A 16,708-nucleotide genomic window follows, 5' to 3' on the forward strand; every position below is an offset into this window, starting at 1 on the left:
AATTTAAAACACAATTATAATATGTTAAAAAGTTTTTAATTTCATGGGATTTATTAATGCATGACAGAATTTAAGTCTAGCTCTGCATTTAAACCAAATGGTTCTAAGGTTTTAAATTGAAATATCAATTCAGCTTCAGCACGTAGCAACTTCTTATTGAGATCACCTCCTCTCCAATTATTAGTGATTTTTCTGATGCCCCAGTATTTTAGACCATTTGTGTTTTGATTATGACATTCTTTAAAATGTCTAGAGTAATAAGTGCCCCGTGAATCCGTGTTCGATGTTTAAAAGATGTTCAAGGATTCTGTCTTTGAGGGGGCATGAGGTCTCCCCCAAGTACTGTTTATCACATGAACACTGTATCAGATATACCACATTGATGTCAGTACATCTGATACAGTCCCTTATTTCAAAGTCTTTATTGGTGTTAGTAGACTTTATCCACTTTGTTTTGTTGCTGAATTTACAGGCTTTACAATTTATGCAGGGGTAAAACCCTTTTAATTTGTGCGATTCAAAATCCCCTTCAATAAATCTTTTCTTTGAATCTTTAAAAGCACTGGGGGCTAATATGTTTTTTAAAGTGCTTTTAAAGATTCAAAGAAAAGATTTATTGAAGGGGATTTTGAATCACACAAATTAAAAGGGTTTTACCCCTGCATAAATTGTAAAGCCTGTAAATTCAGCAACAAAACAAAGTGGATAAAGTCTACTAACACCAATAAAGACTTTGAAATAAGGGACTGTATCAGATGTACTGACATCAATGTGGTATATCTGATACAGTGTCCATGTGATAAACAGTACTTGGGGGAGACCTCACGCCCCCTCAAAGACAGAATCCGTGAACATCTTTTAAACATCGAACACGGATTCACTGGGCACTTATTATCTAGACATTTTAAAGAATGTCATAATCAAAACACAAAGGGTCTAAAATACTGGGGCATCAGAAAAATCACTAATAATTGGAGAGGAGGTGATCTCAATAAGAAGTTGCTACGTGCTGAAGCTGAATTGATATTTCAATTCAAAACCTTAGAACCATTTGGTTTAAATGCAGAGCTAGACTTAAATTCTGTCATGCATTAATAAATCCCATGAAATTAAAAACTTTTTAACATATTATAATTGTGTTTTAAATTAAACATTATAAATTAATATGAGCATGATTTTTTATTTATTATTTATTTTTACTATTGATTATTTACTATATATTCTTACAACAGACAATAGAATAATATTAAAAACCACTAAATATCTCAAAACAGCTAGTAAGTCTTAATGAGTTATGGGTTCATATACTATTAGGTAAGATCAATTCAAGTATTTAATCTTCCCTAATCATAATACTCACTAAACATAAGAATAAAAAGATATCACTAGATTGAACATTCCCGAAATACGTATATTTTTTTACATATTGATAATATATTTTTCTTTATACATTAGATAGTTTTCACTCTCATTTATTATATATTAATTACACTGGTAAGATCAGTCACCACAATTTATTAGATTTATTCAATTTATTAATTTTATTTATTTATTTATTTATAACACAATAAGGTCCAGTTCACATAATAGATCACTGTAAGATAAACACATGTTTTCCCTAGAAATGAACTTTTACAGGGATTTTATATTTATTTTTGTATATTCCATAATAACAGTATTTGCTTTTTATTCACATTTTTTATACATGTTTTTCATACATGTATATATATTATTTATGTTCCACTTTTAATAATGAGATTTTGCTAGTAATGGAGAGATAAGGATTGTTTTAACCATGGAAAGGAGATATCCCTTTAAGAAAAAACTGAGCACTTAACAAGGAGGAGTCCAAAACAATTATTCTCAATAAAAGGTGAGCAGCAAGCAGTCAGAATTTATCTTGAAAAAGGCTACATCAGCTGAAACGCGTTGATCCGCAACACTGTGATTGTTTACTATCAAGTCAATATTAACATACAGAGCGCTCTGTTGTTTCTACTTTGGAACTCTATGAAAACAATCCTAACTGCAATGTAACATTGTTTCCTATTTTCTATCATCAAGCTCGGCTAACTGTGACTCTTAGAATCTGCAGACATCGTCGACACGCTGATCTATAGACCACCCGGTAATCCGTGCATCTGATTGGATCAAATTATCACGTGACCCCGCATACGCTGCACAACCAAGCAAATCACAGTATACGTTGGAGCGATACTGTTCACCTGAAAGGTAATCTCCTGTCTATCAAGGGTCTAACGTGTTTACACCTAACCAACTACACTTGTACACGGAGAAGCATAACAGAAAATAGCTTCGTATTCTGGGTGAGTCAATCCTGTAAAACGAATTATCTATGACACAGACTTTTCTACCTGAACGCAGATTGTCCTTTTAGCTACCTACAAAGCTTTAATTTGAATGTTACATTGATCCAGCCACACAGACTGACTTAGCTGCCTTCCATGCTTTTAAGTGAACTTTGATGTTTTTGCCTGCATTTTTAATCATTGAACTTTGTTCTTTTGGACACATTTTTTAAGCTCATAACGGACTTTTAGTTTTAATCCACTATCCTTCTTACCACCGGTGGTTTTTTATTTAACAATTTATTATGTATTTTTTAGGCTAGTTATTATGTATTAGGGTTTATTAAGTATATTTTATTTACACATTTTGTGAGCAATTCTTTGTTACTAGCACATTTTTATAACTACCAGCTTTATCCTATCCTCTATTGCATTGTATTAGCAGCTTTCCCTAGCGCTCCCTGTATTTGTGTTTTTAATAGTTATTATTTGGAGGTACTTTGGAACTAACCTCTTTTTCAGGGTAGCCATATTTTGTGCTAATTTATAGACCTCCCTTTTTACCTTATAATGTTATATTCTGACAACCTAGAAATAATTAAAAAGTTAACAAATATCTAGTGATAACTATGGTTGCCACCTTTTCTGGAAAAAAATACAGACCATGCTCGTTAGCATAATTTTGCATAAAAAAATTAAACAGCATAAATTAGAAACTAAATCTGCTAGGACTAATTTTAAATGATAATTGGTTTATAAATATATTAAATTTAGCGATGCAAAACCTGTTGGCGCGCTACAAATACCTGATAATAATGTATTTTGTTCTCTTGGTATCCAATGTTGAAAAAGAATATATACATATCCTACACTAGAGGGAGCTAGCGGGTGATTGATGCCTGGACACATTTGTCTCTTGTGATTGGCTGACTACTGTGTTCAGCTAGCTCTCTGTAGGGCAATGCCGCTTCTTCAGCAAAGGATATCAAGAGAATGAAGCAAATTTGATAATAGAAGTAAATTGGAAAGTTGTTTAAAATTGTATGTTCTTTCTGAATCTTTAAAGGAAAAAAATTGTGTTTCATGTCCCTTTAAAAATATTGGCAATGGGCTAGATTTAACGTTAGCGTGAAATATCGTGCCTGAGCTAACATGCGCTCATATTACAAGTTGAAAGTGAACACGACTGCACAAGTGCAAACTACATTTGAAGTCCTCATGTAAAGGGTTAGAGCTAAATTAAAAGTTGCACCAAACACAACAAATACATTAAAATAAACTGTTACACTCATACATACACTAATAAAAATTATTGATATAAATGTTTAAAAAACAAATACAGTTTAAAAGGTAAATTATATATGACAAGGTATTTGAATAGAAAGGGTTGTGTTGTATATATACATAAATATACATGTCTAAATATGTTTAATTATATATACATATTTATATATGTGTATACATGTATACCCTTTCCACTTAAATACCTGGAAAAATAATAAATATTTTATGTGTTTTTACTATGTATGTACTGTAAATATTTTACATTCCAATGTTCTTTGCAAACGGCATAAATGTTCTTTTTTTTAAATATATATTCCTATATATATCTGTATATACCTATATATTCATATATATATAAATATATATATATATATATATATATATATATATATATATATATATATATAATACAACACACAGAGAAAGTCCAGCACTCACTTACAAGCTCTCAGCTAAGATTTAAAAGCCAAAATGGAAAGGTGAGTTACCGCATTTGGCCAAATGGGACAAGCCCAGGTACCACATCAAGGTCCTTTCCAATACCTGGGACCCTAAAACAGCCACAAAATGCAAGCTCTCAAATCCAAACAAACTGGGAACAAGGGAAGGGTGCACAGGCTTATGTTATCACCCTAGACATATACAAAACACGGAAGGGGACTGCACTCTCATAACGGACCGAGTACACATCCCATGACCCTGCAACATGCTTAGCCCTGGATGGCCACGGGCATTCACAGGATGCTGTGCTGTCCCCCAGGTATTGGAAAGGACCTTGATGTGGTACCTGGGCTTGTCCCATTTGGCCAAATGTGGTAACTAACCTTTCCATTTTTGCTTTTAAATCTTAGCTGAGAGCTTGTAAGTGAGTGCTGGACTTTTCTCTGTGTGTTGTATTAATTTGTTTTGTAATTTGCCCTATGGTTCTTGCACCCAGACCTGTCTGGGGTTAACTGCCTGTGACTCTGGGGACAGCACGGCTTCCTGTGAGTGCCCGTGAGCACCCAGGGCTGAGCATGTTGCAGGATCATGGGATGTGTACCCAGTCTGGTATGAGAGTGCAGTCCCCTTGCGTGTTTTGTATATATATATATATATATATATATATATATTTGCAAAAAGTACATCAGCTATATATATATATATATATATAAATATTTATTTCAAAATAAAATGAACATATTCTTCAATATGAAGAACATTGGAATGTAAAATATTCACAACTACCTTCGGGTTAGCGCAGTTGGTCTAATGCTCCAGCGATAAGTCTTAGTTTGTTATGTTTTTTTCAGTTTGTGCATTCCAATAAAGTCTATGGGGAAAAGTTAATGCAGTCACTATATCCTCCAAAGTTTTGAAATGAACTTGCATCAGCTTTTGCTCGCACGCAAACCCTTTACTTTCAACTTATAATGCGCATGCTAACCTGTGCATGTTAAATGTTTACTTCTGGCGGTGTTTGCATGCAAGCAAAATCGCTAAATACCGCACCACTTGTAATCTTATCCAATGTCGGTAAACTACCAGCTGGGTGGTAACCCTAATGATAAACAATGTTTAAAGGGACACAAAATCTCTTGGGATTCTTTTTTAAAAAGTGTGTGTGTGTATGTATATCTTTACTATAATCACGTTTGTAACGCATCCGTCGCCAGTTGCGCACGCATCCTCAAAGGAATGTTGGCTGCGCAAGGCAGCCAAAAAAATGTCGGCTGAGCGCGCAGCCAAAAGAATCCACCTGGATGCAGTGTAGGCAAACCGGAAGCCTTAAAAACAAAAAAAAAAAAAAAACACGCAACCGGCCGCACGAAATAACGGAAATACAGGTAACCACCCGCAAGAAATAAATCAAAAACACGTAACCGCCCGCACGAAATAACAAAAAAACTAACCTTCTGCACAAAGTATTAACAAAAACCTTAACCGCAAACCCCCACATCGCAAAATAATTAAGTAATTAACCCCTAATCCGCAAATAATATAATTAAAATATTAACCCCTAAACCGCCAATCCCCCACATCACAATAAACCTAATTAACCTATTAACCCCTGAACCACCAACCCCCACATCGCAATAAACCTAATTAACCTATTAACTCCTAAACCGCCAATCAACCACATCGCAATAAACCTAATTAACATATTAACCCCTAAACTGCCAAGCCCTCACATCGCAATAAACCTAATTAACCTATTAACCCCTAAACCACCAAACCCCCCACAACGCAAATTATTATTTAATTACTAAGCTCCCTAACCTAACACCCCCTAAATTAACCCCAATACTAAGTTACAATTAAAATAATAAAACCTAACATTAAATTACAAAAAAATAAACTCTAAAATTACAGAAAAAAATTAAACAAAATTATCAAAAATAAAACAAAGTAAACCTAAACCCTATGAAAATAAAAAAGCCCCCCAAAAATGGCGGTCCTCAATGGCGGTTCTCAAAATTTCAGCCAATAGGAATGCAACGTACCCCATATTTATTGGGGTACCTTGCATTCCTATTGGCTGAAATTTTGAAATCAGCCAATAGGATGAGAGCCACTGAAATCTAATTGGCTGATTTGAACAGCCAATAGGATTTCAGTAGCTCTAATCCTATTGGCTGATTTCAAAATTTCAGCCAATAGGAATGCAAGGTACTCCAAATTGAATGCGGTACCTTGCATTCAATCTTCAGTGTACAACGGTCATCGGATAAATAGGAGCCTCCAACCCACCGAGGAACGCCGTTGCTGTCAAGGACCACCGCTGAGGATCCACGCATCAGGGAAGACAGCTCCGCGCCACCTTCGTTCTGGATGAAGATAGAAGATGATGGAGCCGCCTGGAAGAAGACCTTCTCCGCCGGACTTCAGGAACGGTGAGTACCTATTTGGGGCTTAGTCTTAGGGGTTTTTTTGGGGGTGGCTTTTTTTTTTTTTAGATTAGGGTTTGTTGGGCTGGGCAATGCCCATACAAATGCCACTTTAGGGGCAATGGGTAGTATAGTTTTTTTTTAGTGTTAGGGTTTTTTCTGTGTGGGGTTTGGTGGGTGGGGGGTTTTACTGTTAGGGGGTAATTGGTAATTTGTTTAGGTAAAAGAGCTGTTTAACTTAGGGCAATGCCCTACAAAAGCCCTTTTAAGGGCTATTGGTAGTTTAGTATTAGATTAGTGGGTGTTTTTATTTTTGGGGGGATTTCTTATAGGGGTATTAGTTTAGGTTTAAATGATTTATTTCGGATAGCTTTGTTTATTTTTTTCTGTACTTTTATATTTTTTATTTCGTTTTAGCTTAGGGGTTTGTAGTTTTTTTTTTAAATAGACTGGGCAGGCTTATCGCCTAGTATATTGCTATACGGTTGTATGCAAAAATTTAGGCACCCCTGACAATTTCCATGATTTTCATTTATAAATAATTGGGTGTTTGGATTAGCAATTTCATTTTGATCTATCAATAATAGGTGCAAACATTTGGGTACCCCAACAGAAATATTGCATCAATATTATGTAGAGCCTCCTTTAGCAGAAATAACAGCCTCTAGACGTTTCCTATAGCTTGTAATGAGTGTCTGGATTCTGGATGAAGGTATTTTGGACCGATCCTCCTTGCAAAACATCTCCAGTTCAGTTAGGTTTGATGGTTGCCGAGCATGGACAGCCCGCTTCAAATCACCCCACAGGTTTTCAATTATATTCAGGTCTGAAAACTGGGATGGCCATTCCAGAACATTGTAATTGTTCCTCTGTATAAATGTCAGAGTAGATTTTGAGCAGTGTTCTGGGTCGTTGTCTTGTTGAAATATCCAGCCCCGGCGTAACTTCAACTTTGTGACTGATTCCTCAACATTATTTTCAAGTATCTGCTGATATTGAGTGGAATCCATGCGACCCTCAACTTTAACAAGATTCCCAGTACTGGCACTGGCCACACAGCCCCACAGCATGATGGAACATCCACCATATTTTACTGTGGGTAGTTAATGTTTGTCTTGGAACGCTGTGTTCTTTTGCCGCCATGCATAACGCACCTTGTTATGACCAAATAACTTAATCTTTGTTTCATCAGTCCACAACATCTTCTTCCAAAATGAAGCTGGCTTGTCCAAATGTGCGTTTGCATACCTCAATCGACTTTGTTTGTGGCGTGTGTGCAGAAAAGACTTCTTCCGCATCACTCTCCCATACAGCTTCTCCTTGTGCAAAGTGCACTGAATTGTTGAATGATGCACAGTGACACCATCTGCAGCAAGATGATGTTGTAGGTCTTTGGAGGTGGTCTGTGGGCTGTTTTTGACCATTCTCACCATCCTTTGCCTTTGCTTTTCCGATATTTTACTTGGCCTGCCACTTCTGGCCTTAACAAGAACTGTGCCTGTGGTCTTCCATTTCCTCACTATGTTCCTCACAGTGGACACTGACAGCTTAAATCTCTGCAATAGCTTTTTGTAGCCTTCCCCTAAACCATAATGTTGAACAATCTTTGTTTTCAGGTCATTTGAGAGTTGTTTTGAGGCCCCCATGTTGCCACTCTTCAGAGGAGAGTCAAAGAGAACATCAACTTGCAATTGGCCACCTTAAATATATTTTCTCAAGATTGGAAGCACCTGTCTATGAAGTTCAAGGCTTAATGGGCTCACCAAACCAATTGTGTGTTCCAATTAATCAGTGCTAGGTAGTTACAGGTATTCAAATCAACAAAATGACAAGGGTTCCCAAATTTATGCACCTGTCTAATTTTATTTTGATGCATATTGCACATTTTCTGTTAATCCAATAAACCTCATTTCACTACTGAAATATTACTGTGTCCTTCAGTTATTTGATAGATCAAAATGAAATTGCTGATCCAAACACCCAATTATTTATAAATGAAAATCATGGAAATTGTCAGGGGTGCCTAAACTTTTGCATACAACTGTATATATGCCTTTTGTCATTAACTCACCAAATCTATTTTTAGCACATGGCTGCTCTGGAGCTGGCTTTAACTATGTATTTAACCCCTTTGCATAGGTTAAACATACAGTTATATATAAGCAATAGTACAATATTAAAAAGCTCTAACACATTACAGCATTTACCTTTTACTTTTATGTTCATTTAATGTTGTTTAGCTCTCATATTTTTGTGAAAAAAAACTAACCTAGCCTATCTTTCTCATTACAAAACTCAGTATCAGTTCTGATAGATGATTATTACAACAGTGAGATAATAAACGAAAAGGACTTCAACATGAGTAGAAACCAATTGCTGTGCTACAAGAATTCTTTAGATTTCTGTAACTTTCCTTCATTTCACTAGTTGTCTAGATACAAAGTTATTAGCTCTAAGAAATTGTGTGGTCTTAATGGAAGCCCATATAAATGTATACAATGGCAGTGATATTGCTCTGTGTAACATTATCATAATAATAATGAATTATACAGTATGTGCAGAAGCAGACTAAAGAATATCAATATCATTTGACAGGATGTGATGGCATGACTATTTACACTGTGCATATTATTTATATTTCAGTAGAACTTTCATGCAGATTTCATGTCTGCACAGTTTAGGGCAAGATAGATTACAAGTGGTGCGCTAATTTATCCCGTTTGGCGGTGCGCAATAAATAACCAGTCATTACAATTAGCGCTTATAAAATTAACAAGAGATCAGATTTCTGATTAATTTTATAAATATGCCCCAAATGCCCCCAAAATACAGTGTAGTGTATTTTATTTAAAAAACAAATTGTAGCATTTTTATTTTTTAATAAAATAACTGCACTAGGCAGTATTTTGGGGGAGTGGGATGTTAGAAAAAAAAAAAAACGGCACTGAAAAGTGCCTTTACATTACGGTCTATGGGGTCTGTGTGTTCCCAGTAAATATATATGTATATGTTTATTTATGTGTTAATATGTGTATATATGCATATTAACACATAAATATATATGTATATAATCATATATATTATATTTGCTGCCATTTCTGTGCTACTTACCCCCGTTGCTGCGCTTAGCTTCGGATGTCATCTCTGACAGCATCAGAATGAGGCTCCCCTTGGAGCCTATGGACCCACGTTCGCATTGTGCTTAACTTGTAATTACTAGCGCTGGCATTACTCACTTGAATTCTAATAGCGCTCCACTTGTAATTTAGCCCTTAATGTTGCGGTGTCAACCAGAAAAACTTTACTTTTTACTATTTTTTTTAATACAAAATGGATAATCATTAAAATGATACTGAAATGTGCATCTTGTTTATGTGATATGAATAGATTATCCTTTGTTTTGTTATAAATTTGTTTGGATTTCAAGTGTAAAGGGAATATTGTAACTATGACTGACTGCCCTACTGCATTGTACCTAGACAAAAAGTGAAATCCTGCGTACTATTACCAGTGTTCCCCTTTATGAAGCCCATCTGTACCTGTTTATGCCTGCTGTATGCTGTCTCCATGTGACAAATCGGCTCCCTCAGAAATCTCACATTGTCTTCTAGAAATCTGGCATAGTTTGGATGAGGCATGTTATTGCGGTCTGGTGATCTTGGGTGTTGACAAACTTTTTCAAACTTTGTGGATGCAGGTGGACGGCTCACCTGAGCTTCATCCAAACTCACGTCCAGTAAGTTTTCATTAAATATTCTATAGGTGTTTGGCCTGGTTACAGAAATAAACAAAAAATTTATTTAGCAGAACATATTAGGACACTGTGATGTGTTGATTGTATCAATAGGCTGGTTAAAAAATATTTTAGTGTATAAGGAGTATGAAGCCAACACCTTTGCTGTGATAAACAGAGCACACTCGCATCATGATGAGAACAGTCTGCTATGCACTGCATAATTATCCCCATAAAATATGTGTAGGTTTACCCTATAGCATCACAAGCAACTAAAGTAAACTTACTATCCCAAATACCCTCAGTAAGTAGAATGTTGCTGAGCTAATTTATTGTCCCTAGATAATGATATGGACTGATGATATCTTAGGAACAATGGCAGACATACTAAAAGGGGCAGTAAACAACAAAGAGAAGAATACTTTCCGAATGGGTTGTACAGTATGTGCCTTTAAATATTCCTCGATCCTAGGAAGGGTAAGCCTGCCCCCAAGCTGACTGCTTTTTTCTGAATTGCATCAATGGGTGGTACAGCTAATGAAAATTCCACCCACGCCATTTACTAAATATTGCTTATTAAAAATGGCGGCTATACTTAAAGGGACAGTGAACAAGAAAAAGAGTAATATACTTTCAAATTGGTGTTATGTACCTTTACATGTTCCTTGATCCTAGGAATGGTAAGCTGATTGTTTTTTTTCTGAATTGCATCAACACGTGGTACAGCCAAAGAAAAGTGTATTGCCCACACTATTTATTTACGTAGTATTGCACATGATAATAGTTAAAGGGACAGTCTAGTCAAAATTAAACTTTCATGATTCAGTCAGGGCATGCAATTTTTAAGTAACTTTCCCATTTACCATTATCATCAAATTTGCTTTGTTCTCTTGGTATTCTTTGTTGACAGTTAAACATAGGTGTGCTCATATGTTAATTTCTAATCTAATTGAAGGCCATCTCTTAAGACTTCCCCCTTATTTCAGTTATTTTGACAGACTTGCCTTTTAGACAGCTGGACAGCTAGTTCATGTGCGCCATATAGATAATGCGCTCACTCCTGTGGAATTATTTATAAATCAGCACTGATTGGCTAAAAGGCAAGTCTGTCAAAAGGACTGAAATAAGGGGGAAGTCTGCAGAGGTTTAGATACAAGGTAATCACAGAGGTAAAACGTATATTAACATAACCATGTTGGTTTTGCAAAACTGGGGAATGGGTAATAAAGGGATTATATATCGTTTTAAACAATAAAAATTCTGGAGTAGACTGTCCCTTTAAACTTTTTGTGCATGGTTTCTACATACAGGTGTGCTGCGAGTGCGCATGTAAATAAAGGACAAAACAGAAAAAATGCTGTCAGCTTAGGGGGGCTGCCGGAGTCTTGCAAAACATAATTACAAAGGTAAAACAATGCTGTTTAAATACCACTCTGCTTCGTGTTTATAGGATACATTAAAATGCACAAACTACCTATTTAGAAAGTGTGTTTTTTTTCTTTTCTCTTGTTTATTGCCCCTTTAAACAATATACAATAAAAATATCTGCAATCTACTTTTTCTCTATTTTCAAACATATCAGGGTAGACTGTATAATGCACAAAAGTATGTTTATATCCGCAACTGACTTTCCACAGCAAAGTAGATAGACAGTAACATATTTTAAGTGGGTTTATCCTTGGACTGCAATGTATTGTGACTTTTGCTATCAAAATTATCATTTTTTGTAGTATACAGTCCTTTTGAAATATAGTGTTTGCTGACATTTTATGCATATAGCTCTATGTCTCTTTAAGTGACTCAAACACTGGATATTTTATTAAGTACAATTATTATTTGCCATTACTTTTGTAAAAATTCAGAAGAAATGGTCAAATAAAAAATATACTGTGACATATATTAACGTATTTTATGTGTCTCATGTTTGTCTGGCTAAAGTACACAACTTAAATGATACGATTGATGGGTTATATAATCTCAAAGTGCAATAAACTTTATGTTTTAATAGTCATTTATGAAACTGCTGGGATAATATGTAAAATATAGTAATATAGAAATCACACTGGAGCTGGCCAATTAAACCATTCAATGTTTTACTCCATGCGGTGCCCCGATGTGCAATCTATATAGGGAGCGCACTTCCAACTTACAGGAACCGGTTTTGTACTTTCTTCTTCTTGCCCATATAGATTTCCATAGTTTGATACATGTCGCAAGCTTAGCTCGGCAGGCGCGTTCAGATCTCCTGGGAACTGCACTAGAATCTCAGGGTCCCGGGAGCGCTCTAGTAAATTGTTTAACAACAGTTGTTAGGCAACCAATGTAATGCGCATGCGCTCCTCCGTTCTTGTCAGGCTCAAGAGGGCGTGACGTCATTTATTTCAGCAGTACAGTTCGACTGCAGCTGTGGGATTCTTACATCGAGCTAGTTTTTAATAAATAATAACTTTTTTAAATTTACTGTAAATAACAACATTTTCAGTGTGTTTATCAAAATAAAGGCGAAAGATTCCTACTTGAGTGGAATTATATCAAACACTTTTTACATGTGTTGTGTAGCATGGTAAAAAAGAAAATCATTTTCAGTTTTATCTTTTAATCTGATTAATCATGTTGCTCAAAACTTCTGTCAACTATGACTGCAGTTAAACAAAAATAGTGTGAGAAAATACTGTTTAAGGTGAAACTAAAAGTAATACTGTACCTAGGTGTCTTGTTATATTGGTCACTGGTTGACAATGACAGTTTTTCAAAAGCAAACACTATAATACATGTTTTAAATTCTATTATATTAGATGCAACGAGTAAACATTTTGTTTTTTAGTTTAATTTTTTTATCTGTGTAAAGTTCTACGTTAATATTTTCATTCCAAGGATTGGTTAAAATCTTTGAAAAGCCAAATTAAAGGGACAGTCAACTCAAAATTTGTTATTGTTTAAAAAGATAGATAATCCCTTTATTACCCATTCCCAGTTTTGTTATATTAATACACCTTTTACCTCTGTGATTACCTTGTTTCTAAGCATCTTCTGCCGGCCCCCTGATCACATGACTTTATTATCTATTGACTTGCATTTAAGCCAATTAGTGCTGTGTTAATAGAATCCACGGGCGTCTGCACAATGTAATCTATATGGCTCACATGAACTAGCTCCCCCTGTTGTGTACAGCAAATAAAAAAGCATGTGATCTTGGGGCTGTCTTTAGGGACTTAGAAACAGATACAAATTTAGAGGTTTAAATGGTATAAAGTATATTAATATCACAATGTTGGTTGTGCAAAGCTGGGGAATGGGTAGTAAAGGCATTACCTATCTTTTTAAACAATAACAATTTTTGTGTTGACTGTTCCTTTAAACAAAAAAGATATACTTTAAACACCTTCGTAGTGCTCTACAGCTCTACATACATACAGCAGATTAAGAGCAAATACAGAGAATGGTAGAGGTGTAGGGTGGGGTGACACATTTGTGGAATAGATAAAGAAAACACAGAAGGGTGCATTTTGGCCCCGGAGCTTTAAGGCACATGAAACCATAAAACATTTTTTTGTGATTGATTATCAAATTTGCTTCATTCCCATGGTATTTCTTGTTGAAGAGATACCTACAAACTGTCTGGCGCACTACATGGTAGGAAATAGTGCTGCCATCTAGTGTTCTTGCTAATGTTTAAGATTCTTGCAAAACTGCTGCCTGCTGAGCTAACATCTCAGCTTTTCAAAAATAAATATACCAAGATTTGATAAAAGAAGTAAATAAGAAAATTGTTTAAAACGGCATGTTCTATCTGAATAATGGAAGAAAAAAAATGGGTTTCATGTCCCTTTAAGCTGGGTAAACAGAAAATAGCAAGTAGGTGGTGGGTGACAGCAATTGCCCTGTGCACCGTTATCATATTTTCAAGTGCGCTAACACAATATGAAAATATGAATATTTCACATTCCAATGTTCTTCACATAGAAGATTATGTTCTATTTATTCACAAATACATATATCTGATGGTATTTTGGTATAATATATATATACCAGTGTGTGTGAATATATATATATATTTATACTGTATATATATATATATATATATATACATATATATGTATGTATATAGATATATATAGATATATATAGATATGTATGTATATATATTCAGTATATATATATATATATATATATATATATATATATAGTAATATCTATTTATAAATACTCAGAACATATTCTGCTATGTGCAGAACATTGGAATGTGAAATATTTACAGTAAATACACATTATAACACTTTATTAAATATGAATATTGCATAAATATGCTTTTACATGTTTTCATCTACTTGACTACGAAGGGCTCCAATACTTTTATATATATATATATATATATATATATATATATATATATATATACACGTATATGTCTATATATGTGTACATATGTATTTATGTGTTTATATGTGTATATATGTCTGTAAATACATATATACACATATAAATACATAAATACATCTTTACATACATACATATAAATACATACACACACACATATATATATATATATTTATATACATATTTAGATATGTATATATGAATGTCTCTCTATGTTAAAGCCTTTTGCCTGCCTTTTCTTTTTTTAACACCTGAGACCTAATTTCTTTGAGCCCTTATTTTTTTGAGAATTTTTTTAAAAATGTGTTTTTAAATAGATAGTGTTATGATGAGTTAAACTGTACATTATAATGTATTTTTGATGTGTTTTGTGATACTTTTGTGTTTTGCAAAACAGTTCACCAGAGCTCTGAGGATGCAGTAATCATTCTAGAGTAAATAGCGATTGCGTTCAAGCTTTACTTTTAACTAATACGAGAGGTTAACTCAACGCACGCAAACAACCACGATAAACCTCTTTTCGTTTTCGTGTTAACTTGGAATCTGTCCATTAGTAGGAACAATCTTTAAATGCTTGTGCATAAGAATAAATGCACAGGAATAACTTTTGCTAAAACTTTTACTAAAAGCATATGTGAAAATATTTCATTCCAAAACTGAAGTCCATTTAAATGCATTTTTATTTAACGTTGTATGTCCCTTTAATACAAAGATATTAGCAAAAGTACAGATGTTACAAAAATTGACATTTTGTCTTAGGTCACTTTGTGACTACAAATGTAATTTAACATAACGTTATTATGTAGAGGCCTGCTGCAGCATTTTTATCCTGTTACTGCCATCTTCTTGAATAAACTATACTAAAGAATACAGACTGAACCAATTTACAGAATGCAGAGCTATTTCCTGCCTAATTTAATCTATTTTAAATTCCTAGAAATGTATTTGTTGAGATTGTGAGCTAGATTTTTGAGACTTGAGGGGCTGTTGGTGAATCTACCCCAATGCCTTTTAAATATCACTCTCATATATTAATATTTTTTAATGTTTGTTTCCTGTATGTTGAAAGGAAATACATTGAACTTGATACAATAACTTATAATCTATATTACTAATATGGAATAATTATAGGGCTGGCTCTTGTTCAGAAATAATTTTCCATCCATTCATTTTCTAGTTACTTAGCAACTTAATAATCTTTTCAATTCCCTTATTTTTAAGTCACAAAGTATTGTTAGTGTTATTTCTGGATCTTGGAACCAAAGGAACTACCAAGTGTCTTCTTTACTGATGTATGTCACAAATAACCTCCCTTACAACGGTTCATTTCTGCTTATTTCTATACATTAATTGAGAAAAAGATTTCATTACTCTCCTCATTACTGTAAGGATCCAATACTTTACTACAATAAAGCTGGAATATGCAGGGGTTAAATTACACACTTATACCCACTGGACTAAAATAATAATTAAATCAGAAATTGCAGCAGGAGTTAAATGAAATGTTACTGGTTGGTAAATTAAAGGGACATTTAAATCAAAATTAAACTTTCATGAGTCAGATAGGGCATGCAATTTTATACAAATTTCCAATTTACTTTTATCATCAAATTTGACCTAAATCAGGTTCCTTTTAAGCATTGCCATAAGTACTGGGGGCTCAAAAGTCTCAATAGAGGCCTCTTGAGCAATATGATGAGTGGAGTCATTTTTTAAACTTAAGTTTCATTCTGCCAGTTCTGAGCATGAGAAAATCTGACTCCCTGTTTATCTAGTCTATTCACACAATACTAAACCAACTATAGAAGTTTTATGACATCATGCTAGATGTAAAGTCAACAGCCTTCTTGTAAGGCTGACAGGAAGTAATGGACATTGCTCAAATGAAGTAAAAAAAAAGTAAAATCCATTTAAATAGATGAGTAATACATAGTGCAATTATTTTTATAAAGCATAATCTACTGCTTGGTGTTTATTTTAACATACTTTTTAATATCCCATTAATGTTTGTTGTGCAGAGCAGTGGCAGATTGGTCTTGTCCCAGCATTAGAGTTTGCCTACCATATAAGCTGCTCCTCCATTTAGCTTCTTTTTTAACTAAATCCACTGATGATACTTAAAGGGACACTAAACCCAA

The 16,708-nt window shown here is 34.3% G+C and overlaps 1 protein-coding gene across 1 annotated transcript in view; it reads right to left on the reverse strand.

The window, feature by feature from the left end:
* C4H2orf73 (chromosome 4 C2orf73 homolog) overlaps window positions 1-12,480 on the reverse strand; it is a 45,086-nt gene extending 32,606 nt beyond the window's left edge. The window contains exons 1-2 of the mRNA XM_053709343.1: window positions 12,344-12,480; window positions 10,000-10,231 (exon numbers count right to left, since the gene is read on the reverse strand). Coding sequence (XP_053565318.1) covers window positions 10,000-10,231; window positions 12,344-12,402 — 291 coding nt within the window. The 5' untranslated portion in view covers window positions 12,403-12,480. The remainder of the gene's footprint in view (window positions 1-9,999; window positions 10,232-12,343) is intronic.
* Window positions 12,481-16,708: the final 4,228 nt, after the last annotated feature.

The sequence above is a fragment of the Bombina bombina genome, chromosome 4 (genome assembly GCF_027579735.1).
Source record: "Bombina bombina isolate aBomBom1 chromosome 4, aBomBom1.pri, whole genome shotgun sequence".
NCBI lineage: Eukaryota > Metazoa > Chordata > Amphibia > Anura > Bombinatoridae > Bombina > Bombina bombina.